General features: G+C 39.3%; 1 protein-coding gene across 7 annotated transcripts in view; it reads right to left on the bottom strand.

Annotated features, from left to right (window-relative positions):
• Positions 1-3,045: 3,045 nt before the first annotated feature.
• Positions 3,046-27,097, bottom strand: part of D130040H23Rik (RIKEN cDNA D130040H23 gene) — a 32,325-nt gene continuing 8,273 nt past the window's right edge. Inside the window, exons 1-5 of one of the 7 annotated variants that reach the window (XM_030243386.1) lie at positions 15,108-17,219; positions 14,548-14,685; positions 6,051-6,177; positions 5,609-5,672; positions 3,046-4,439 (exon numbers count right to left, since the gene is read on the bottom strand). In XM_030243386.1, coding sequence (XP_030099246.1) covers positions 3,268-4,439; positions 5,609-5,654 — 1,218 coding nt within the window. In that variant the 5' untranslated portion in view covers positions 5,655-5,672; positions 6,051-6,177; positions 14,548-14,685; positions 15,108-17,219 and the 3' untranslated portion in view covers positions 3,046-3,267. Of the gene's footprint in view, positions 4,440-5,608; positions 5,673-6,050; positions 6,178-14,547; positions 17,220-27,097 lie in introns of those variants that run through there. The other 6 variants (NM_172491.3, XM_011242277.3, XM_011242280.3 and 3 more) reach the window with 6 other exon arrangements.

Genomic DNA, 27,097 nt, shown 5'->3' with positions numbered 1-27,097 from the left:
TACACCCATCCGAATGGCTAAGATCAAAAACTCAAGGAGCAGCACGTTCTGGGGAAGATGTGGAGCCACTGCTGGTGGGAGTATAAACATGCGTAACCAAACTTTGTACAGCCAATCAACTTGGCAGTTTCTCAGAAAATTGAGAATAGCTCTCTTTCAAGACCTATATATACCACTTCTGAGCATATATCCAAAAGATAACCCACGATATCACAGGGACAATTGCTCAACTCTATTCACAGCAGCTTTATTCATAAGAGCCAGAAATGAGAAACAACCTAGATGTCCCTCAACTGAAGAATGGATAAAGAAAGTGTGGTACCTCTACACAATGGAATACCATTCAGCTTTTAAAACCAAAGATTCTTGAATTTTCCAGGCAAATGGATGGAACTTGAGAAATTCATCCTGAGTGAGGTAACCCAGATCCAGAAAGGCACATATGGTATGTGCTAACTTTTAACTGGACATAAGACATGAAGTGCAGGATAAGTATGCTACAATCCACAAACCCAATGAAATTGGGTAAAATGAGGACCCAGGGTGGACATATGAACCTACCTCCAAAGGGAAACTAAATAGTCATCTGAGTTGGATGGAGAGAGGGAACTGGGTAGGAGATAAGAGGAGGACGGGAACAGGGAAGGTGATCAGGAAGGTAAGAAGTGGGGTAAGAGACTGGGAGTGAGAATGGCGATCATGGCAGGGCATCTCTGGTAAGTAGCTGGAGGCTTGGGATAAGAGAGGTTAAGGGGATGACCCTAGCTTAGATTCCTACCATAGGGAGACTGAAATGACCACCTCCTATAGTCAGGCAGGATTTCCAGAGGAAGGATTGGGAACATCAATCCCCCTACAAAACCTCCAACTGAAAATTTGTCTGGCCTGTAAGATGTTCAAGGATAGAGATGGAGCAGAGACTGGGTGAACAGCCAACCAACAATTGCCCCAACTTGAGACCCATCCCATGTGAGAGAGCTCACCCCTGACACTATTAATGATACTCTGCTATGCTTGCAAACAGGAACCTAGCATAAATGTCTCCGGAGAGGCTTCATCCAGCAGCAAATGGAGGCAGATGCAGACCCACAGCCAAACATTAGGTAGATCCCTGAGTCTTACAGTAGAGTGAAGGATAGAAGTAAGTAAGTTGGAGGGGTCAAAAAAGACCCACAGAGTCATCTAACCTGGGACCATGGAGGCTCGCAGAGCCTGTGCTACTAACCAGGAAACATGCAGGAGCTGGAACTAGATCTCCTACACATTTGTAGCAAATGTATTCCTTGGTGTTAGTGTGGTCCCCCTAAAAAGAGGAACGGGGCTCTCAGTCTCTGTTCCTTGCTTCTGTATCCTCTTTTCCCCTACTTGGATTGCTTGATTGGGCCTCTGTGGGAGAGTTTGTGCCTAAACCTGCTAGGACTAGATGCCCTAGGATGGGATGATACCCTCTTCTCTGAAAAGAAGGGGAGAAGGTCAATGGAGGGAGAGATTTGTAAGGTGGGGCTGGGAAGAAAGGAAGGAGGGAGGCTATGACTGGGACCTAACGCGAATTAAATAAATAATACATAATAAATACATACATACATACATACATACATACATACATACATACATACATACATACATATATACAGGCATGTTGACAAAATAGAACACATTGAGGGTATAACAACCATCCTTGGGCTTGTGCTCAGGAGGCTGTCACATGAGAACCATGAGTTCCAATGTAGATCTGACTTACTGCTGACACCCAAGCAAAGTTGGATTTAAAAAAAAAAAAAACACAACCTCAGGGAAATTTGTGTAAATATGAAAACCAAAACCAGTAACAACAAATTACCTCCCTTTTATAGATACCCTGACTTGGAGACTATGATCACACACTGCCTGACATTTAAGTAAGCAATGGACCACTCAGAGGGTGGGCACCCCATTCTATACATTTCAGCAGAAAAATACCCATCACCGAGTGAAACTGCAGTTATAGATGATCGGAAGCCACAGAAGGAATATAGGAACCACCAAATAAACTTCAGCAAATGGATCTGCCACGCATACAGCATACTTTCAATATCCAATTCAAAAGATTCAAAATATAAATCACAATTGGTGAGCTCCACCATGGCATTTGAATAAATGTAGTAAATAATTACTTCCTTCAAATCTATGAAACAGAGAAGAAAGAAGGTCTTTCTCATGAAACCGAAGACAATTATTTTCACGAGTAGGATTTGTCTCTTTTATGAGTTATTTCCTATTTTCTGCCATCATATATATATATATATATACAATCTAGAAAAGATTGACAGGGCTGGGGCATGAACAAGCAGTTAAACGAGTTCATTCCGATGACCAAGGTCATTTTTTTTGACAACTTCCTGTACTACCTGCCACAGGAAGATACAGACTCTAACTTTCTTGGTCAGTGGCATGCACACGCACATACCCACACAAAGACACAGTGACGGCCCATAGTTAAAATTAAGACAAAGTGTTAAGGAAACAATTTTCACTCATGACTTCTCCCGTGTAACCACTCATTTCTGCAACCCAAATGTTTAGGCATCTAAAGGCTTACCTACAGGGATTTTCTTCCCTGTGGATTGGTTACCCTAATAAAAAGCAAGCATGTAGACTTAAAGTCAGAGAATCAACACCCCACAGTTGGGGGTGTCATTTGGGAAGATTTAGTAAATGCCACCCTTCTGGAGGAAACATGTCACTGGGGGATGGGCTTTGAGAGCTTAAATCCTCACACGCCTTCCAGCTCCTCCTGTCTGCTTCATGCTTCAAGTTGAAGAGGTGAACTTTTAACTTCACACCTTAGCTGCCACGCCTGGCGCTCATTGCCCTGGCTCTTTGATGGTGATCCCACATCCGTCTGGAACCATAAACTAAATTAATGGTTTTTTTTATAAACTGCCTTAGACATTGTGTTTTCTCATAGCTCAGAAAATTTACTAAAACACATCCATAAAGTTTCATATCTGGCATCCATAAAGTTTCATATCTGGATGAGCTATTTCATGTCATCAAAAAGAAGTGTGAGACCTAAATTGGATATCTTTTAATTTACATCCATACGGCTTTTGTCCATAAGAGTTTGTAGATACAAAGTAAAGACAGGCAAACGCCTTGAAAATATTGTGGACACATCTCAGATTATTTTCTCCCTAGTAAATAATATTCTGTCCCGGATGGAAGTGTGTTGGCTACAGATCTCACTAAACACTTTATAGTCAGAGATTCCTTTCAGTATGAGTTCTTTCATGTCCTCAAAGACAACTGTGACATGACTTTAAAATCCTGATTATATTCTGTAGAATATATTCTTTTGTGTTTTATGTTTTCAGAGATAACTGTGATGTACAAAGGCGTTACCATATTGCTTACATAATTCATAGAGTTTCTCTTCAATATGATTTTTTTCATGATTTTGAAGACTGCTGTGACATGCAAAGGCTTTACCACATTGACTACACTCATAGGGTTTCTCTCCAGTATGAACTCTTTCATGCCTTTGAAGATGACTGTGACATGCAAAGGCTTTACCGCATTCCTTACATTTGTAGGGGTTCTCTCCAGTATGTGTTCTTTTATGGTTTCGGAGATAATTGTGATGTGCAAAGGTCTTACCACATTGACAACATTCATAAGGTTTCTCTCCAGTATGAATTCTTTCATGAATTTGAAGACTTCTGTGACATGCAAAAGTTTTACCACATTGATTGCATTGATAAGGTTTCTCTCCAGTGTGTGTTCTTTTATGTTTTTGGAGATAACTGTGATGTGCAAAGGCTTTACCACATTGGTTGCATTGATAAGGTTTCTCTCCAGTGTGTGTTCTTTGATGTTTTTCAAGATAACTGTGATGAGCAAAGGCTTTACCACATTGATTACATTTGTAGGGCTTCTCTCCAGTATGTGTTCTTTTATGTCTTTGGAGATGAGTTTGTTGTGAAAAGACTTTATCACATTGATTACATTTGTAGGGTTTCTCTCCAGTATGTGTTCTTCTATGGATTTGGAGATGACTTTGTTGTGAAAAGTCTTTATTACATTGATTACATTTGTAGGGCTTCTCTCCAGTATGTGTTCTTTTATGTTTCTGGAGATGGCTCTGTTGTGAAAAGGCTTTAGCACACTGATTACATTCATAGGGCTTCTCTCCAGTATGTATTCTTTTATGTATCTGGAGGTGACTCTGTTGTGAAAAGGCTTTACCACATTCAATACATTTGTATGGTTTCTCTCCAGTATGATGCTTTTCATGATTTGAAAGACTACTGTGACATATAAAGGCTTTACCACATTGATTACATTCATAGGGTTTCTTTCCAGTAAGAATTCTTTCATGCCCTTGAAGATGACTGTGTTGTGCAAAGGCTTTACCACACTGAGTATATTCATAGGGTTTCTCTCCAGGACCTCTTTCATGCCTGCAAAGATAAATGGCATGTGTAACATTTTAATACATTGATTACGGTGGATCTTTTTATCTGTGTGATCTAGCTTTATAGTTTAGTCTAATTTACTGTAAAAAGGAATCAGATCTTAAGGTTTTACCAAATTGTTTACATTCATAGGGTTCCTATGCACTATAGGTTTTTATGTGTGTTTAATGATACCTGTGATGCATAGTCTTTAGTACATGGTTCACGTTTATAACATCCTTTTTCACGTGAGTTTTTCCACATCTTTGAAGACAACTGAACTCAGAGAAGAAGAACTCAGAGATTTACCACAGTGGTTGCATTCATAACATTTTCCTATAACGTGAGTCATACTATCTTTGCAAAATAAGCCAAGACAAACAGAAGAATTTCCATATTCCTTCTCCTCCCAGGGCTTTTCTGCATTTGAGCTTGTTAACGTATTGCCAATAAAATTTGAAACACAAATTAATTGTCTACTTATATCACATTCACAAAGTCTACTCAAAATAGGGACCACTACATGGCTTCTCATTGCTCTGGGACCAAGAGAGGTACATTTTCTTCTTTCCATATCCCTTATGCTCACATGGCTTTTATCTAATGTAACATACGATATGCCTATTAAAGCAAGATTTTAAAACTGAAAGGTTTCCACAGTGAATTCATACAGTTTATGTTTTTGTTCATCATAGAGATATAATATAAGGATTAAGGATTCTCCACAACAAACTTCTTGACTCTCATAAACTGCCCCTCTCACTAAATGTTGATAGGTCATTATGAGTAATATGAGTAACACAAGCTATGGTCTATTTGCTTATTAGAAGGTTTTAGACATATACGTATCATCTAATCTATGTGTATATCTTTTGAGATATCTAAATGGTATCAAACTAAACAGCTTGGCAGCTCTACGGCCTAGCTCTCACAGGACTCTGACTGAAATGGTGATAGTGCCTAAGGCCTGGCTTCCTTGTCTTTTTTCTTAGAGGAATGCCATGTAAACATGGATCAGCTTGCTGACACCGAGGTACATGGTGTTGCGAGAATTTCCTAATTATCAATACACTTAAAGTTCTGCTTATTTACCCTGTTGCTTTTCCTTCAAGTTTCCAGGACATATTTAAATCTCTTCAGAGACATATTTGTAGCAGCTTATATATGAAACTTACCTTCTATGTATTCTAGAATTTTGACAAAAATGTTCTTCAATATCATTGTCTTTCCATTTGTAACCTAGAATATATTAACAGAAAATGTATAATTTATATTGCAATTTATAAAATTTACTATCCTCAGTGAACCTTATAACTATGACTGATTACTACATGCTTTCTCTTTCAAAATCAAATTACAGAAGAGCATCAATAACTGAGAAGCTCTTTTCCATATATATATATATATTGTTGTTGTTGTTGTTGTTTTTTGTTTTTTGAGACAGGGTTTCTCTTTATAGCCCTGGCTGTTCTGGAACTCGCTTTGTAGACCAGGCTGGCCTCGAACTCAGAAATCCGCCTGCCTCTGCCTCCCAAGTGCTGGGATTAAAGGCGTGCACCACCACGCCAGGCTCTTTTCCCTATATTTTAAAAAGTAAAATAATATTCACAGTCTTACCTATAGCAGTGAGGTTGCTGTAGGTCTCCAGCATCACATCTCTGTAGAGACTCTTCTGGGAAGCATCCAGCAAGACCCACTCTTCCCCAGTGAAGTTTACATGCACATCATCGTAGGTTACTGAATCCTAAAATATGCCACACTTGTGAACAACAGAAAGCATAATACTGGCAACATTGTAAAAAACACATTGCTTGTAAATGTACTTCTGTGACAATAGATTCATATAATGCTGATGATTTCCATGACACTAAAGTTCAAGTGTAATAGCCAAATCACTTTAGAAGGAAACAGAAAAGAAGGTTCACCTCTGTAACTTCTGGGCCCTGTAAATAGAAATGCCTGTTAGCAAACATACAGACAGAAACAAACAGGTTAACAGTACTGAGTACACATCAGAGAAATTGTATGAACAATTACTAACTACAAAACAAGGTAGGAAAGCTGGGTGTATGGACTCATGCCCTTAAGCATAGCACTCAGGAGTCACAAGCAAGTGAATGTCATGAGTTAGAGGCCAGCCTGTGCTACATAATGAGTTATAGGACAGCATCAAGTAAATATTAAGACGCTGTTACACACATTCCAAAAAGCCCAAACAGCTAATCAATCAAATAAACAAAAAATGACAGATAAAACTCCCAAGGTATCACAGAAGTTTTTTGGTGTGTTTTTTGTATGTTTTTGGTTTTGTTTTTTGTTTTTTTGAGGTAGAAAGAATTGCAACAAGTTTTCTTTTGGTTTTCTTAGATGGCTCAGGGATTTTTGGGGGGGGCGGGGGGAGGGGATTCTTTTCTTTTCTTTTTGATTGGATATTTTCTTTTTTTTTTAGAGTAAAACATAAATATGTATTTTTTATATTTTTATTAGGTATTTTCCTCATTTACGTTTCCAATGCTATCCCAAAAGTCCCCCATACCCTCCCCCCCACTGCCCTAACCCCCCCACTCCCACTTTTTGGCCCTGGCGTTCCCCTGTACTGGGGCATATAAAGTTTGCAAGTCCAATGGGCCTCTCTTTCCATTGATGGCCGACTAGGCCATCTTTTGATACATATGCAGCCAGCCTTTAATCCCAGAACTTGGGAGACAGAGGCAGGCAGATTTCTGAGTTTGAGGCCAGCCTGGTCTACAAAGTGAGTTCCAGGACAGCCAGGGCTATACAGAGAAACCCTGTATTAGAAAAAAAAAAACAAAAACAAAAACAAAAAAAAAAAACAACAACAACAAAATATATATATATGGAAAAGAGCTTCTCAGTTATTGATCCTCTCCTGTACTTTGATTTTGAATGAGAAAGAATGTAGTAAAGAAATCAGTCATAGTTATAAGGCTCACTGAGGATAGTAAATTTTATAAATTGCAATAATAAAGAGCTCCGGGGTACTGGTTAGTTCATAATGTTGTTCCACCTATAGGGTTGCAGATCCCTATAGCTCCTTGGGTACTTTCTCTAGCTCCTCCATTGGGGGCCCTGTGATCCATCCAATAGCTGACTGAGCATCCACTTCTGTGTTTGCTAGGCCCCGGAATAGTCTCACAAGAGACAGCTATATCAGGGTCCTTTCAGCAAAATCTTGTTAGTGTATTTTCTTTATTTACATCTCGAATATTTTCCCCTTTCCAGGTCTCCCCTTTGAAAACCGCCATCATATCCTCCCTCTCTCTGTCTCTATGAGGGTGTTCCCCCATCCACCTACCCACTCCCATCCTCCCATTCTGGGGTATCAAACACCCTCAGATCCAAGGACCTCTCACTCCCACTGATGTCCAACAAGGCCATCCTAAGCCACATATGTGGCCAGCACCATGGGTCACTCCATGTGTATTCTTTGGTTGGTAGTCCAGTCCCCAGGAGCTCCAGGAGGTCTGGATGGTTGATGCTGTTGCTCCCTCTATGGGGTTGCAAACCCCCTCAGAACCTTCAGTCCTTTCTCCAACTCCTCCATCAGGGACCTCCAACAGTTGGCTGCAAGCATCTGCTTCTGAATTTGGCAGGCTGGGGCAGAGCCTCTCAGGAGACAGACATATAAGGCTTTCCATCAGCAAGCACTTGCTGGCATCCACAATAATGTCTGGGTTTGGTGGCTGTATATGGGATAGATCACCACGTGGGGCAGTCTCTGGATGGCCTTTCCTTCAGTCTTTGTTCCACACTTGTCTCCATATTTCCTCCTGTGAGTATTTTGTTCACCCCTCCAAGAAGCACTGAAGTATCCCCATTTTGGTCTTCCTTCTTCTTAGGCTTCATATGATCTGTGAATTGAATCTTGGGTATTCCCAACATTTGGGCTAATATCCACTTATCAGTGAGTATAAACCATGTTTGTTCTTTTGTGACTGAGTTACCTCACTCAGGATGATATTTTCAAGTTCCATCCATTTGCCTGCAAATTTCATGAAGTTCTTGTTTTTAATAGCTGAGTAGTATTCCATTGTGTAAGTGTACCACATTTTCTGAATCCATTCCTCTGTTGAAGGACATATGGGCTCTTTCGTTCCAGGTTGTAGCTATTATAAATAAGGCTGCTATGAACATAGTGGAGCATGTGTCCTTATTACATGTTGGAGCATCTTTTGGGTGTTAGGAGTGTTATAGCTGTAATCTCAGAGAGTTCTATGTCAAATTTTCTAAGGAACCACCAGACTGATTTCCAGAGCAGTTGTTACAAGATTGCAATCCCACCAGCAATGGAGGAGTGTTCCTATTTCTCCACATCCTTGACAGGATCTGCCGTCACCTGAGTTTTAAATCTTAGTCATTCTAACTGGTGTGAGGTGGAATCTCAGGGTTGTTTTGAATTGCATTTCCATAATGACTAAGGATGTTGAACATTTCTTTAGGTGCTTCTCAGCCATTCGATTTTCTGCAGTTGAGAATTCTCTGGTCAGTCTGTTCCCCACTTTTTAATAGGGTTATTGGAGTCTAAATTCTTGAGTTCTTTGTATATTTTGGATATTAGCCCTTTACAGATGTAGCATTGGTAAAGATCTTTTCCCAGTCTGTTGGTTGCCATTTTGTCCTATTGACAATGTCCTTTGCCTTACAAAAGCTTTGCAATTTTATGAGGTCCCATTTGTCAATTCTTGATCTTAGAGCATAAGCCATTGGTGTTGCTCTGGAAATTTTCCGCTGTGCCCATGTGTTCGAGACATTTCCCCACTTTCTCTTCTGTTAAGATTCAGTGTATCTGGTTTTATGTGGAGGTTCTTAATCCACTTGGACTTGAGCTTTATACAAAGAGGTAAGAATAGATCAATTTGCATTTTTCTATGAGTTGACCGCCAGTTGATCCAGAACCATTTTTTGAAAATGCTGTCTTTTTTCCACCGGATGGTTGTAGCTCCTTTGTCAAAGATCAACTGGGTCTTTAATTCTTTTTTTTTTTTTTTTTTTTTTTTTTATTTTCGAGACAGGGTTTCTCTGTATAGCCCTGGCTGTCCTGGAACTCACTTTGTAGACTAGGCTGGCCTCGAACTCAGAAATCCACCTGCCTCTGCCTCCCGAGTGCTGGGATTAAAGGCATGCGCCACCACGCCCGGCTCTGGGTCTTTAATTCTACTCCATTGATCAACCTGCCTGTCACTGTACCAATACCATGCAGTTTTTATCACTATTGTCTATAGTACAGCTTGAGTTCATGGATGGTTATTCCCCCAGAAGTTCTTTTATTGTTGAGAATAGTTTTCAACAATAAAAACTATCCTGGGTTTTTGGTTATTCCAAATGAATTTGAGAATTGCTCTTTCTAACTCTATGAAGAATTGAGTTGGAATTTTAATGGGGATTGCATTGAATCTATACATTGCTTTCAGCAAGATGGCCATTTTTACTATATTAATTCTGCCAATCCATGACCATGGGAGATCTTTCGGTCTTCTGAGATCTTCAATTTCTTTCTTCAGAGACTTGAAGTTCTTTTCATAGAGATCTTTCACTTGTTTGGTTAAAGTCACATGAAGATACTTTATATTGTCTGTGGTTATTGTGAAGTGGGTCATTTGCCTGATTTCTTTCTCAGCCTGTTTATTCTTTAAGAAGAGGAAGGCAACTTATTTGTTTGTGTTAATATTATATCCAGAAACTTTGCTGAAGTTTTTTATCAGCTGTAGGAGTTCTCTGGTGGAATTTTTGGGGTCATGTAAGTATACTATCATATCATTTGCAAATAGTAATATTTTGACTTCTTCCTTTCCAATTTGTATCCCTTTGACCTCCATTTTTTATCTAATTGGTCTAGATAGAACTTCAAGTACTATATTGAATAGATAGGGAGGGAGGGCAGCCTTGTCTAGTCCCTGATTTTAGTAGGATTGCTTCAAGTTTCTCTCCATTTAGTTTGATGTTGGCTGCTGGTTTGCTGTATGTTGCTTTTACTATGTTTAGGTATGGGCCTTCAGTTCCTGACCTTTCCAAGACTTTTAACATAAAGGGGTGTTGGATTTTGTCAAATGCTTTCTCAGCATCTAATGAAATGATCATGTGGTTTTTTTTTCCTTTGAGTTTGTTTATGTAGTGGATTACATTGATGGATTTCCATATGTTGAACCATCCCTGCATCCCTGGGATGGAGACTATTTGATCATGGTGAATGATCATTTTGATATGGTCCTGGATTTGTTTTTTGAGAATTTGGTTGAGTATTCTTGCAATATTCATAATGGAAATTGGTCTGAAGTTTTCTTTCATTGTTGGGTCTTTGTGAGGTTTAGGCATAAGCATAACTGTGGCTTCAAAGAACAAATTGGGTAGTGTTCCTTCTGTTTCTATTTTGTGGAATAGTTTGAACAATATTGGTATTAGGTCTTCTTTGTAGGTCTGATAGAATCTGCACTAAATAACCATCTCGTCTTGGGGGTTATTGTTGTTGGGAGACTTTTAATGATTGCTTCTATTTCTTTAGAGGATATGGGACCATTTAGATGGTTTATCTGATCAGTATTTGGTATTTGGTATTTGGTATCTACCTAGACTATTGTCCATTTTATCAAGATTTTCCAGTTGTGTTGAGTACAGATTCTAATCTGGTAGTTTTTTAAATTTCCTCAGTTTCTGTTGTTATCTCCCTTTTCGTTTCTGATTTTGTTAATTTGGATACTGTCTCTGTGCCCTCTGGTTAGATTATTTATCTTGTTGATTTTCTTAAAGAAACAGCTCCCGGTTTGGTTGATTCTTTGTATAGTTCTTTTTGTTTCCATTTGGTTGATTTCAGCCCTGAGTTTGATTATTTCCTGCCATCTACTCCTCTTGGGTGAATTTGCTTCTTTTTGTCCTAGAGCTTTCAGGTGTTCTATCAAGCTGCTAGTGTATGCTCTCTCCAGTTTCTTTTTGGAGGCACTCAGAGCTATGAGATTTCCTCTTAGCCATGCTTTCATTGTGTCCCTTAAGTTTGGTTATGTTTTACCTTCATTTTCATTAAATTCTAAAAAGTCATAATTTCTTTCTTTATTTCTTCTTTGACCAAATGAGCACTGAGTAGGGTGTTCTTCAGGTTCCATGTATATGTGGGCTTTCTGTTGTTTTTGTTGCTATTGAAGACCAGCCTTAATCCATAGTGATGTTAGTTGGCACGGGATTATTTCAATCTTCTTATACCTCTTGAGGTCTGATTTGTGATCAATTATATGGTGAATTATGGAGAAGGTACCATGAGGTCCTGAAAAGGTATATTCTTTTGATTTAGGATCAGTGTTCTATAGGTATATCTGTTAAATCCATTAGGTCCATAACTAATGTTAGTTTCATTGTGTCTGTGTTTAGTTTGTGTTTCCATGATCTGTCCATTAATGAGATTGGTTATTGGAGTCTCCAACAATTATTGTGTAAGGTGCCACGTGTGCTTTGAGATTTAGTAAAGCTTCTTTTATGAATGTGGGTGCCACTGCATTTGGAGCATTGATGTTCAGAATTAGGAATTCTTCTTGGTAGATTTTTCCTTTGATGAGTATGAAGTGTCCTTCCTTATCTTTTTTGATGACTTTTGGTTGGAAGTTGATTTTATTTGATATTAGAATGGCCACTCCAGCTTGTTTCTTGGGACCACTGCTTGGAAAATTGTTTTCTAGCCCTTTACTCTGAGGTAGTGTTTGTCTTTGACACTGAGGTTCATTTCCTGTATGCAGCAAAATGCTGGGTTTTTTTTACATTTCCAGGTTGTTAGTCTATGTCTTTTTATTGGGGAATTGATTCCATTGATGTTAAGAGATATTAAGAAATAGTGATTGTTGCTTCCTGTTATTTTTGATGTTATTTTTATGTTTGTATGGTTATCTTCTTTTGGGTTTGTTGAAACAAGATTACTTTCTTGCTTTTTCTAGAGTGTAATTTCCCTCCTTGTGTTGGTGTTTTCCATCTATTATTCTTTGTAGGGCTGGATTTGTGGAAAGATATTGTGTAACTTTGGGTTTTTTTGTTTTTTTTGTTTTTTTTTTTCATGGAAAATCTTGGTTTCTTCATCTACAGTAATTGGAAGTTTTGCTCAGTATAGTAGCCTGGGCTGGCATTTGTGTTCTCTTAGGGTCTGTATGGCATCTGCCCAGGATCTTCTAGCTTTCATAGTCTCTGATGAGATGTCTGGTGTAATTCTGCCTTTATATGTTACTTAACCTTTTTTCCTTACTGCTTTTAATACTCTTTCTTTGTTTTGTGCATTTGGTGTTTTGAAATTATGTGACAAGAGGAATTTCTATTCTGGTCAAATCTATTTGGAGTTCTATAGGCTTCTTGTATGTTCATGGGCATCTCTTTCTTTAGGTTACAGAAGTTTTTTTTTCTATAATTTTGTTGAAGATATTTACTGGCCCTTTAAGTTGGGAATCTTTGCTCTCTTCTATACCTATTATCCTTAGGTTTGGACTTCCTATTGTGTCCTGGATTTCCTGGATGTTTTGAGTTAGGAGTTTTTTGCATTTGCATTCTCTTTGATGGTTGTGTCAATATTTTCTATGGTATCTTCTGCACCTGAGATTCTCTATTCTATCTTTTGTATTCTGTTGGTGATGCTTGCATCTATGACTCCTGATCTCTTTACTAGATTTTCTATCTCCAGGGTTGTCTCCCTTTGTGATTTCTTTACTGTTTCTATTTTCTTTTTTAGATCCTGGATAGTTTAGTTCAATTCTTTCACCTGTTTAGTTGTGTTTTCCTGTAATTCTTTAAGGTATTTTTGTGTTCTCTCTTTAAGGTCTTCTACCCGTTTACCTGTATTCTCTTCTAATTCTTTAAGGGAGTTATTTATGTTGTTTTCAAAGTCCTCTATCATCGACATGAGATGTGATCTTAAATCAGCGTCTTGATAGTCAGGTGTTTTGGGGTATCCAGAGCTCACTGTGGTGGGAGAACTGGGTTCTGATAATGCTAAGGAGCCTTGGTTTATTTTGCTTATATTCTGCTACGCTCTCTGGTCGAGTCAACTGGACAAGCTGAAAGGCTTAAAAGTCACTCATGAGGCAAAAGAGTTTCAAGGAAGCTCTCCTCCTGGAGGCTAGTGTTCTCTACCCATACATTAATTTTTCATTCCCGAGTTCCAGTACTACGCTAGTCTAGAGTATGGATCCACGTGCTCTCTTTCAGTATTTTCCTATAAGTGCTCTGACATGGCTAAAGCCTTCTGCCAGTGTTCCAACAGTCCAAGGGCATCCTTGACCAAGATCAAGGGTTTAGAATTCAGCAAGATTGTAAAAGCTAAGTCACTCCCTTACACAGGAATTTACCATCGCTTAGGAAGAAGGAAGTTTCAGACCAGAGGAGAAACCAGAATAGATACTATAGCAGAGTTACACCCATACACATATTTACAATGGCCTAAGGGGAAGGTGGACTATACAAGAGACTAAAATAGGAACTATGGCAAGGACGCGAAGCCCTTGACCCTGGCTTCTAAGATTAGTGAATTTTAGGTGGAGCCCTTGTTGATCCCAGCTGTTATCAATGTATTCTATCCTGGGTGGTTCCCGTTAGACCTTTTGTGTTTGCATTCCTCTGTTTTATGTAAGATTCTGGTTACCTCAATTGTACCTTGCGAATATGTCACCCAACTTCCTTATTGTCCTCTGCATAAAAAGTCTGATGCTCGAGTTATAAAATTACATTCAGATTCCACACAAACTCTCCTGCGTGTGTGTCTGTCTGTCATCCATCCACGCTTTGCCCACCCGCGTCGAGAGACCCCGTTCCACGCAGACACTGGGACCCAAAAGGTCTGCGGCAATATTCTTGTCCTTGCCTTTCGCCATCTGGTTATCTCTGGTGTTAGCTGGTCTTGTTGTCTCTGACTGTGGCTTCTCCCTTTTGCAAGGTTCTCTGTCAGTATTTCTGGGAGATCAATTCTCTCCGGGAGAATTTGGGTATGAGGAGCTGTGGTGGTACAAGGTCAGCTCTAGGGTGCAGACAGAAACTAGAAGGATTCTGTCCCTAGCTGTTCCTTGGTTCCTGTGTCCTGATGGCTCTGGGAGAGTCCCTCTTGGGCCAAGAATTTGAACAAAAGTGGTGGTCTTACCTGTGCTCTCCAGTGTGTTGGCTCTCCTGGGAGACCAGGTGGTATTTGTATATGTAGCACTGTAGCACAGGGTCAGCTCCAGCGCACAGTTGGAAACCAGAAGGCTCCTGTCTCAGGCTGCTCCTCAGTTCTTGTGTCCTGAGGATTCCCGTAGAATCCCTCTGAGCAGCAGTGGTAGTTTTACCTGTGCTCACAGGCTTGTCCATACTCCTGGGAGGCTAGCTCTCTCCTGGCCCTATTTGGGTATGGAGCCCTATGGCACAGAAACACCTCTGGGTGCAGATGGAAACAGGAAGGCCCTCACTGAAGTTCTTATGAAGAATTATGCATCCACTCCAGTTCTGTATTCATCTCTCAGAAACCGGAAGTGTCACAGTTTAAACTGTAAGATTAGGATCTTAGTAAAAGAGAATGAATGTTTAAACCACTGGACATGGACAGATGATAATGTAAACAATGTGTATGTAAATCATCGAAAACATAGGGCAAGAGCGAGGGCTCAGGAATTAAGAGCTCTTGCTGGGCTTATTGAGAAGATGGGTTCAATTATCAGTACTTACATGGGGGCTCGCAACTGTCAATAACTCCAAGCTTAGAGGTTCTGAGGCCATCTTCTGACTACTGTAAACACCAGACATACAACATATGGTGAACATCCATGCATACAGGCAAAAGGCACATATTCATTTAAAAAAATCAAAGCATACAACAGGTAAGAATAATATCATGCTCTTTCTTAGGATTCTCCGATATTATTAATGTCATAAACACATGTCATCCTGGGAGACAGAATGATAACTTCTGCTAAAGTTCAAAAGTCAAGATATAGGTGAAGGTCAGCACACCACCATATGCTTGAATCCCACAAAAACCTACATTTTAGGCCCACTACCCAGTAAAACAAAAAAAAAAAAGAAAAAAAAAAAAGAAAGAAAGAAAAAAGAAAAGTCAGGTGTGCTGGTCCTTAACTCTAATGCTAATGCTTGGGAGGCACAATCAGGACTTGGGAGGCAGGAGTAAGACCAGTAACAGCCTGGTCTTAAAAGCTAGTTTCAGAACAGCAGGGACTACACAAAGAAACCTTGTCTTCTAGAACAAAGCAAAAATAACAAAATATTTAAAATATCTGGTTAGCAAAATAGCTTAGCAACGATGTTTCTACTGTATCTTATTTACCAATAGAGTCTCTAATGGTGGTGAAGACACAGCAACATACGAAGGAAGCTAGCTGATCAGTTTCAACTACAACAAAGTAGAATCCTTGAACTGGAAATGGGGTGAGGCAATGGAGACCCAAACCCATCCCCAAAGAGAAACTTCCTCCAGAAATATTCTCCCTACTAACAATTCCATAACAACCCCAAAGAAAGCCACCAATAAAAGTCAACTAGACAAGTATTCAAATACATAATTCTATCTGGGATGTTTTTCATTCAATTTACTACTTTTCACTAAGGTTTATGGACCAAACCCATCCCCAAAGAGAAACTTCCTCCAGAAATATTCTCCCTACTAACAATTCCATAACAACCCCAAAGAAAGCCACCAATAAAAGTCAACTAGACAAGTATTCAAATACATAATTCTATCTGGGATGTTTTTCATTCAATTTACTACTTTTCACTAAGGTTTATGGACATCCCAAGATGAAATGTGTTTAAATTAAATGATCTTTACAATCTATAACGGCCCCAATACTGTTCAAATGCCCAAAGTCTCTCTGTCACTCAAAGCAATCTCTTGACTGTGGGATCTTGATTAATCAGAAAACAAATTATATCTTTGCAGCATATAATGACACAGAATACTTTCCCATTTGAAAACAGAAGAGCACACAGTGATGTAAGATTGGACCAAAACAAGAATGAAAGCCTGCATGACAAATACCAAATCTTGTAGCTTGTCTCAGACTCATGGGGATTCAGTTTCAAATGGTTTAAGTGACTCTATCCTTGCAACTTCTCATTTCTGACTGTCAGTATGTCTGTCTGCCTTGTGTGTCTGTGTCTCTTTCTCTCTCGGCAACTTCTCATCTCTGTCTCTCTTCAACTTCTCATCTCTGACTCTGTCTCTATCTCTCTCTGTATCTGTCTATCTCTAATTCTTCATACTACTTGCACTCCTTATAGGCCGCAGCTCTGCATGGCAGAAATCTTACAGATTAGGTATTTCAACATCTTGCAATCTCAAGATGGAAATCACATTTCATATTCAAAGCTTCATGCAATGAACTCTTATATTGTTCTCACTGAGGCTCTGACTCTGCCAAACAGGTGAGTGCAACAGGGCTGGACTGAAACAACAGAGGAGAAATCTATGACTGTGGGAACTAAAAAGGGGCCTAGGGGAAGAGGGAGGAGGGAAGACCCACGTCCAGCCAGAGTTCCACCTATGCTCTGGACAGGTGGACTTGAGAAGGCTGCCAGACTCTTTCCACTCAGCCCTAGGTGGGCATCCAAGCCTCTGACCCACTTGACAGGGGGTGGACAAGGGGCAGCCTAACCTGGGGCCACACCCTGTAGCCCCGGGGTTATAGGAGAGAGGGAAGAGAGGTTCCCACACAGGCGAGAGTGAGCACAGAAGATCTTGATGAGCAGAAACTGTCTATGGTTTTAGAGCTTTATTGTAGAAAGGCTGGGAGAAAAAGAGAAGATAGAAAGAGAGAGGGGGGAAAGGCTAGAAAGAAAGAGATTAAGAGTAAGAAGAAGAGAGGAGAGGAGGTGAGAGGAGAGGAGGGGGAGGGGAGGGGAGGGGAGAGGAGAGGAGAGGACAGGAGGGGAGAGGAGGGGAGAGGGGGGGAAGGGAGGGGAGGGGAGGGGAGGGGAGGGGAGGGAAGAGGAGAGGAGAGGAGAGGAGAGGAGAGGAGAGGAGAGGGGAAAAGACAGAGAGGAGAGAGGAGTAAGAGAAGTGAGAGGTAAGATAACAAAGGAATGAGAGAGCAAGGAGGGGCCAAACAGCCCCTTTTAAAGTGAGCTGCTATCTTTTCTGTTGCTAGGTACCTGGGGAGGAGTTTAGCCTGAAGGTCAGAAGCTTGGGACATTGCCTACATGACTGGTAGCCATGTTTCTCTTGTGGGGGCTTGGGGAGAGCAGTAACTTAGACAGGAGCCAGGAGACATGAGAGAACTCCTTCTATCCCATGTATGTAAATTATGACCACCGGGTCCCGGGGTTCAGCTTCTCAGCTCAACTGGAGACCAGCCTGTCTGTGTATAGCCCAATACCCCACATATGACCTTTAAATTTTGCAACTTTCTTATTTCCAGAACCAGGATAAAATGTGATCTTGTCAAGTTTGGTTTCTAGGTTGGGAATAACCCTGCCACACTTGGACCACAGTTGAAGCAGGTTCTGTATGAAGTTGCTTCCTGGGACTAGGAATCACTTTGCTTGTTCCTTCCATAAATTCAAGGCTTAGCTCAATGGTGACTTACCAGTAGGGCACATTCCTAAGCTTCCAGTGCAATGCAGAGGAAGGGTCCTTTCTTATAAAGAGCAGTGCTATCTTCCTTGAATGTGTCTGCCTTTGTTTTAGCACTTGACAGCCATCTGAAACTACCTAGTGGTGCTTTTTTTCTACAAATCAGACTTTTTGTTCCCTTCTGTTCTACTTGTTCTTTTTTGCTGAAGACCTGCATGAGTCATCAATAATAACTATTCAACAGAATCAATGTTTCTTCTAAGAAATCAACCTATTTTTCCACTCAATTTTGCATAGCATTGGCAGATAAGAATGGATTTGAACCAAAACATCACAGAAAAGACCTTTAGTTTAATTTTTCATGGAGTCTATTTCCCATTGAGATCCTATGACATCAACCTACACTGCTGCAAGACTCTCAACAGCCCCCTCATCCAGGTCCTACAAGAACAGCTGATTAAGTTTTGTGTCCAACTTTTGATGGCTTTTGACATCTAATGCACTGCTATCTTCTACATTCATCCAAAAGACAATATTCCCAGATTCTTTGAGGCAACAAAATAACTTTTGGGATTGGTTTTTTTTTTCTTCTAATGTGCTTCTAGAATGCTGTGATTAAATCCTCTACCCCAAAACAGCCTAGGAAATAAATGCGTTTGGCTGATACTGGCAGATCACAATCCATCACTGTGGGTGCTTAGCATAGAAACTCAAGCTAGAAACTGAGGGCAAAACCTATTGGGTAAATATTGTCTCCTGGCTGTCGCACTTGCTTGGTTTCTGTCTCATGCTCAGCTAGCACTCTGATGCAGCCCAGGCACACGTGCTTAGGGTATTACCACCCTCAGTGAAAAAGCCCTCCCACATCAACCATTAATTAACAAAATTTCTCAGACATAACAACCAGCCATTCTCATCAGGGCATGCTCTCAACTGATGACACTAGGCTCTGTCATATTCACAGCTGAATAACTAGGACACAGAGACAATGATATAAAAAACTGTTTTAAAAGCAAAACAATATATTAACCATATCAATCACTTAAGTAGAATAAACCCAAACAATAGCAACAACTGAAAAAAAAAAAAACCAAATATGTCAAGGAATAAGAAGAATGGTGCATTAAGATAAAAAACTAAAACTGTTTCTCCAGGGAAGAGTCTCAAGGAACTCATAATTTAATAGAGTCAATGTTCAGAATACAATAGGTGGTGGCACATCATTTTCCAGTGAAGAAACAATATGACTACATGCATAATTGATACTATTACACACCATGCATGACAACACTGATAAAAGAAGACACAAAGACATATCAACAAATACAGTTCCTTAACCAAGAACTACAACATCAACATCAAAGAAATCACTGGTCAGTACTTATGCTGTGCACTCCAATGCTTTAATTTACTATGCTAATATTAGAAAATGGATTAGGTGAGAAGGGCTGTTCCACCAAAATTGGAGTGATTTTTCTGGAAACCTTCTGATGTTTGAACATTGTATAAAATAGTTTTGACTATTAAAAGTATCTATTTGTCTCATGATAAAGGAAAGGATCAGATAGATATAGTATATCATTGGCATTGTACATCTAAAGAAACTTGGTTTGCTTTATAAGTCATAAAACTATAAAAACAAGTTTATCCACATTTTATATGTACGTTTACACATGTGAAAGAATGTCTTCCGTGTTTAAACTGGAGACACATCAGAGAAAAGGGTGTCAGAATCACTGGATCTGGAGTAGCAGGTGATTATGAGCCTCTTAATTCAGGTGTTGAGATCTGAACTCATGTCACCCCCAAGAAGAATACATGGTGTGTAACTTGCCCAAATAATTAGTCCTTTTTATCCAACAGACTAAAATTCTTTCACAGTTTAACAACAACAATAAACCTAAATAAATAAAGAAGTTTATAAATGATCCTTGGGAATATTTTATGAATAGCATCATTATTAAGATGTTAAGGATGGTCAGTTTATAGCACAAATTTAATACAATCCAAAGACAATTCCCAACTATTCATAATAGGAAAGCTGATTTCAAAGCTCCATGTATAGTAGGAAACAGAATGCTCAATAGGGTTATAAAGAAATAATACACATATTGACAAAATGACATCTATATTTACTACAGAGTCACAACAATGAAGAATGTGTACAATATTTGTGAATGAATGAAGAGATCAAGAGAAAAAATACAAAAACAAAAGCACAAAAATATAGTCAAGTTTTAATCAAAAGACCTAAAGAAACTCAGTCATGAAAATTATGATCTTGACCAATATTACCCAACAATAGATGATTCTAAGTCTATAGAAATTAAATGGCATAGGCTACCTGCTTGCAGATATCCTTTACTCTCTTGGATCCCTCAGACAACACCTCCCTGACTAACTACAGACCACACCTGCCAGAAGACCATGTAGGCTTCTCACCCTATGCCCAGTGTCCCTTCCTTCCTCCTCACTCCATGACAGCCCTCAACTAGGGTGGAAGCTCACTGCTGAAACACAAACCACACCAGCTACAAAAAGTTCAGACTACGACTCATGCAGAGACTCCCTGCTGGATCAGAAACCATACAGGTCTCCAGAACTCCTGTTTCCCACTTAGGTCTAGAACCGTACTCAACCACCAGTCACATAGGTGAGAAGACCAGAGAGAAACCAAAAAACAGAGGATAAAATACCATCCAACAAAGACAAGCCCAAAAATCCAGACCTAAATCTATAATTATGCCCAACTCAGATGCCTAAAAGTCAACATAATAAAACAATCAACTACAGCCAGGGCCATATGTCACCATCAGACCCTGGATCCTACTATGGAAAGCCCTGAGTACTCCAACACAGTAGAAGTAAAAGAAAAATACTTTAAAACAAACTTTATGAGGATGATAGAAATACTTGAAAAAGGAAATAAATCCCTTAAAGAAAGACAAGAAAAAACAACAGTTTATTGATACAAATAAAAGTGTTTAAGACAAGAAAATAGAAATAGTATCAGAGTAGAAACAAAATAGAAACATAAACTGAGAGAATTCTCCCCGCCCCCCCCCACCCCCCACCCCCACCCCCCCCCGCCAGGTCACTCAAATATTTATTTCTTGGCTGGAAAGGAGAGGTAGAACAGGCAGTGGTTGGAGATAGCCCATATGTGCAGGGATTTCTGCTCGAACTGAGAGAATTCTAGAAATGGAAAATCTAGATGAGTGAACAAGAACAGATGGAAGCATCACAAACAGCATACAGGTATTGAAGAAATAGATACATCAGTCAAAGAATATGTTAAATCTAAAAACTCATGCCACAATCATCCAGAATATCTGGGACACCATGAGAAGTATAAACCTAAGAATAACAGGAATAGAGGAAGGAGAAGAATACTAGCTCAAAAGTCCAGAAAATATTTTCAATAAACTCATGGAAGAAAACTTTCCTAACCCAAAGAAAGATTGGCCTAACATACATAAGAAGCATACAGATCAACAAATAGACTGGACCAGAAAAGAAAGTCTCCTCACCACATGAAAAATCAAAACAGTAAATATAGATAACAAAGAAAGAATATTAAAAGCTGTAAGGGAAAAAGACCAAGTAACATATACAGATAGACCTATTAAAATTACACCCGATTTTTCAACTGAGACTTAAAAAACTAGAAAATCTTAGACAAAGGTACTACAGACTAAAGAGACCACAGATGCCAGCCAAGGTGACTATACCCAATAAAACTTTCAATCACCATATGGATGGAGAAAATAAGATATTCCACAGTATAGTCAAATTTAACAATATCCACAAATCCAGCCCTACAGGAGTCAGAAGGAAAATTCTGAACCAAAAAGGCTAATGATACCCATGAAAAAAATAGCAAAAAATAATCTTACACCAACAAAACTAAAGGACGCATTCTCTCTCTCTCTCTCTCTCTCTCTCTCTCTCTCTCTCTCTCTCTCTCTCTCCCTCCCTCTCTCTCTCTCTCTCTCTCTCTCTCTCTCTCTCTCCCTCCCTCCCTCTTCCTCTCTCTCTCTCTCTCTCTCTCTCTCTCCACACACACACACACAACAACAACAACAATGACAAAACAACTGAAATAAATAACCATTTGTCACTGATATCTCTGAAGATAAATAGCCTCAGTTTCCCAATAAAAAAGACACAGACTAACATAACAAATGTGAAAACAGGATCCATCCTTCTGCTGTATATAGAAACATACCTCAACATCGAAGATAGACATTACCTCAGTGAAAAAAATTAGAAAAAGATTTTCCAGTCAAATGGATCTAAGAATGAAACTGCTGTAGCCATTCTATATCTAACAAAATAGACCTCAAACCAAAATTAATCAAGAGAATGGGAAGGACATTTCATAGTCATCAAAAGAAAAATACAGCAAGTTGACATCTTAAGTCTGACCATCTATGTTCCAAATGCAATGGCACTCACATAATCAAGCTTAAACGAAACATTGACCCTTGCACACTGAAAGAGTTAAATATCAAACTCTCACCAACCAAAAAGTCTTTCGGAATAAAAAGTAAACAGAGAAACACTGGAGCTAACACATGTTACAAACCAAATGGACCTAATACAACTACAAAACACTTCATGCAAACATTCTCCAAGAAGTATTAGGCACATACTCAGTTCAAAAGCAAGTCTCAGTAGATATAAGAAAATTGAAACAACCCCTGCATACTATCAGACCACCCAGAGATTAAAGCTGAATTTCAACAACAGAAATAACAAAAACTCTACAAACTCATGGAAACTTAACAACTCTCTTCTTGATGAATACTGTATCAAGAAAGTAATAAAGAAAACTTAAATACTTCCTAGAATTCAAATAAAATGATTGCACAGCACACCCAAACTTATGAGACAAAATGAAAGCAGTACTAGGAGTCAACTTCATAGCACTATCTGAAAGCTATAAAACAAAGAAATAAGCACATCCAAAAAGAAGACACTGAAAAAAATCAAACTGAGGACTAAAATAAATAAAATAGAGATAAAGAGAACATAATAAAGAATCAAAGAAACAAGAAATTTGTTCTTTGAGAAAATTAGCAAAATGGACAAATCCTTACCCACACTGACTAAAATACATAGAAACAGTATCCAAATTAACAAAATCAAAAATAAAAGGAGGACATAACAGACACTGAGGAAATCCAAAGAATAATTAGGTCATAGTTTTAAAACCTGTATACCACAAAACCTGTATATCTGTATACTAAAAGAAATGGATAGTTTTCTCAATTGATACCACTTACCAAAGTTAAATCAAGATCATATAAACAATTTAAATAGGACTATACCCTTTAAGAAAATAGAAGCAGTCATTCAAATTCTCCAAACCATAAAAAGCCCAGGTCCAAACAGTTTTACTGCAGAACTTTACCAGCCATTTAAAAAAAGGAGCTAACACCAATACTATTCGAATTATTCCACAAAATATAAACAAATGGAATACTGCCCAATTCATTTTATGAGGCCAGAGTCGCCCTGGTACCCAAAGTACACAAATATTCCAAAAAGAATCCACAAAGAGGATTCCAGACTAATTTCCCTCATGATCAAAGATGCAAAAATACTCAATAACATAGTTGCAAATAAAATTCAATAACATATCAAAAAGATCATCCACCATGATCAAGTAGGCTTCATCCCAGAGATTCAGGGACTGTCGATATAATCCACTGTTTAAATAAACTGAAAGAAAAAAACCATGTTATCAACTCATAAAATCCAACACCCCATCATGATACAAGTCTTGCAAAGATCAGGAATTCAAGGCCTATACCTTGTTTTATTATGTTTTAGTAAAAGCAATATACAGCAAACCAGTAGTCAACATCAAACTAAAAGGAGAAAATCTCGAAGCAATCCCACTAAAATCAGGGACTAGACAAGGCTGCCCACTTTCTCCCTACCTATTCAATATAGTACTTGAAGTCCTAGCCAGAGCAATTCGACAACAAAAGGACATCAAGGGGATACAAATTGGAAAGGAAGAAGTTAAAATACCACTATTTGCATTGATATGATAGTATATATAAGTGACCCTAAAATTCCACCAGAGAACTCCTAAACCTGATAAACAGCTTCAATGCAGTAGCTGGATATAAAATTAACTCAAACAAATAAATGGCCTTTCTCTACACAAAGGATAAACAGGCTGAGAAAGAAATTAGGGAAACAACACCCTTCACAATAGTCACTAAAAATATCAAATACCTTGGTGTGACTCTAACTAAGGAAGTGAAAGAGCTGTATGATAAAAACTTCAATTCTCTGAAGAAAGAAATTAAAGAAGATCTCAGAAAATGGAAAGATCTCCCATGCTCATGGATTGGAAGGATTAATATAGTAAAAATGGCTATCTTGCTGAAAGCAATCTACAGATTCAATGCAATCCCCATCAAAATTCCAAATCAATTCTTCACTGAGTTAGAAAGGGCAATCTGCAAATTCATCTGGAATAATAAAAAACCTAGGCTAGCAAAAACTATTCTCAACAATAAAAGAACCTCTGGTGGAATCATCATGCCTGACCTTAAGCTGTACTACAGAGCAATTGTGATAAAAACTGCATGGTGCTGGTACAGCAACAGACAGGTAGATCAATGGAATAGAATTGAAGACCCCGAAATGAATCTACACACCTATGGTCACTTGATCTTTGACAAGGGAGCTAAAACCATCCAGTGGGAAAAAGACAGCATTTTCAACAAATGGTGCTGGCACAACTGGCGGTTAACATGTAGAAGAATGCGAATTGATCCATTCCTATCTCCTTGTACAAAGCTTAAGTCTAAGTGGATCAAGGAACTCCATATAAAACTAGAGACACTGAAATTTATAGAGGAGAAAGCAGGGAAAAGCCTCGAAGATATGGGCACGGGGGAAAAATTCCTGAACAGAACAGCAATGGCTTGTGCTGTAAGATCAAGAAGTGACAAATGGAACCTCATAAAATTGCAAAGCTTCTGTACAGCAAAAGACACTGTCAATAACACAAAATGGCCACCAACAGATTGGGAAAGGATCTTTACCAATCCTAAATCTGATAGGGGACTAATATCTAATATATACAAAGACCTCAAAAAGCTGGACTCCAAAAAATTCAAATAGCCCCATTAAAAATGGGGTACAGAGCTAAACAAAGAATTCTCAACTGAGGAATACCGATTGGCTGAGAAGCACCTGAAAAAATGTTCAGCATCCTTAATCATCAGGGAAATGCAAATCAAAACAACCTTGGGATTCCACCTCACACCAGTCAGAATGGCTAAGATCAAAAATTCAGGTGACAGCAGATGCTGGCGAGGATGTGGAGAAAGAAGAACACTCCTCCATTGCTGGTGGGATTGCAAGCTGGTACAACCACTCAGGAAGTCAGTCTGGCGGTTCCTCAGATAATTGGACATAGTACTACCAGAACATCCAGCAATACCACTCCTGGGCATATACCCAGAAGATGTTCCAACTGGTAATAAGGACACATGCTCCACTATGTTCATAGCAGCCTTATTTATAATAACCAGAAGCTGAAAAGAACCCAGATGTCCGTCAACAGAGGAATGGATACAGAAAATGTGGTACATTTTCTTGCGCGCGCTCGACTGGCCAGGAAGAACAACGCTGCAACAGGATCCTTCTGCATACGTTTATTGGGAGAGCTTGATTGTAGAGGCGAAAAGACCTCGAGCCCAGAACTGGTGCTGCTTTTATAGGCCTAGGACAGGCGTTCTCTCTCATCTGATTGGTTAACTTGTCTCTCATCTGATTGGTTAACTTGTCTCTCATCTGATTGGTTAATTTTTGTCAATTCTCAAAACCTCACCTTAGCAAAAGAACCTTTACTGGCTATGTATGTGTGGTGGCCAGCTGTAGCCAACTGCCACTCTGTAACTGCCACTCTGTAACTGCCACTCTGTAATTGCCACTCTGCAACGGCTTCCCACAACATTTACACAATGGAGTACTACTCAGCTATTAAAAACAATGAATTTATGAAATTCTTGGGCAAATGGATGTACCTGGAAGATATCATCCTTAGTGAGGTAACCCAATCACAAAAGAAGTCACTAGATATGCACTCACTGATAAGTGGATATTAACCCAGAAACTTAAAATACCCAAGATACAATTTACAAACCAAAAGAAAATCAAGAAGAAGGAAGACCAATGTGTGGATACATCATTCCTCCTTAGAATAGGGAACAAAATACCCATGAAAGGAGTTACAGAGACAAAGTTTGGAGCTAAGACGAAAGGATGGACTTTCCAGAAACTACCCAACCCGGGGATCCATCCCATAATTAGGCACCAAACCATGACACTATTGCATATGCCAGCCTGATTTTGCTGAAGGGACCCTGATATAGCTGTCTCATATGAGGTTATGCCAGTGCCTGGCAAATACAGAAGTCATCTATAGTCTCATAGTCATCTATAGGATTTGACACAGAGCCCCCAATGGAGGAGATAGAAAAAGTACCCAAGGAGCTAAAGGGGTCTGCAACCCTATAGGTGGAACAACAATATGAACTAACCAGTACCCCCCAGAGCTCATGTTTCTATCTGCATATGTAGCAGAAGATGGCCTAGTCGGCCATCATTGGGAAGAGAGGCCCCTAGGTCTTGCAAACTTTATATGCCCCAGTACAGGGGAATGCCAGGGCCATGAAGTGGGAGTGGCTGGGTAGGGGAGCAGGGTGGGGGGAAGGGTATAGGGAACTTTTGGGATAGCATTTGAAATGTAAATAAAGAAAATATCTGGGCTGGTGAGATGGCTCAGTGGGTAAGAGCACCCGACTGCTCTTCCGAAGGTCCAGAGTTCAAATCCCGGCAACCACATGGTGGCTTACAACCATCCGTAACAAGATCTGACTCCCTCTTCTGGTATGTCTGAAGACAGCTACAGTGTACTTACATATAATAATAAATAAATCTTTAAAAAAAAAAAAAAAAAAAAAGAAAATATCTAATAAAATAAAGTAAAATGTGGGGAGCCGCCCTCACATTCGCTGTTACAAGATGGAGCTGACATCCTGTGTTCTAAGTAGTAAACAAATAATCTGCGCATGTGCCAAGGGTAGTTCTTCACTCC

This window comes from Mus musculus, chromosome 8 (assembly GCF_000001635.26).
Source record: "Mus musculus strain C57BL/6J chromosome 8, GRCm38.p6 C57BL/6J".
Classification (NCBI taxonomy): domain Eukaryota; kingdom Metazoa; phylum Chordata; class Mammalia; order Rodentia; family Muridae; genus Mus; species Mus musculus.
Note: the sequence above shows the minus strand (reverse complement) of the source record. Positions and strands in the feature narration are given on the sequence as shown.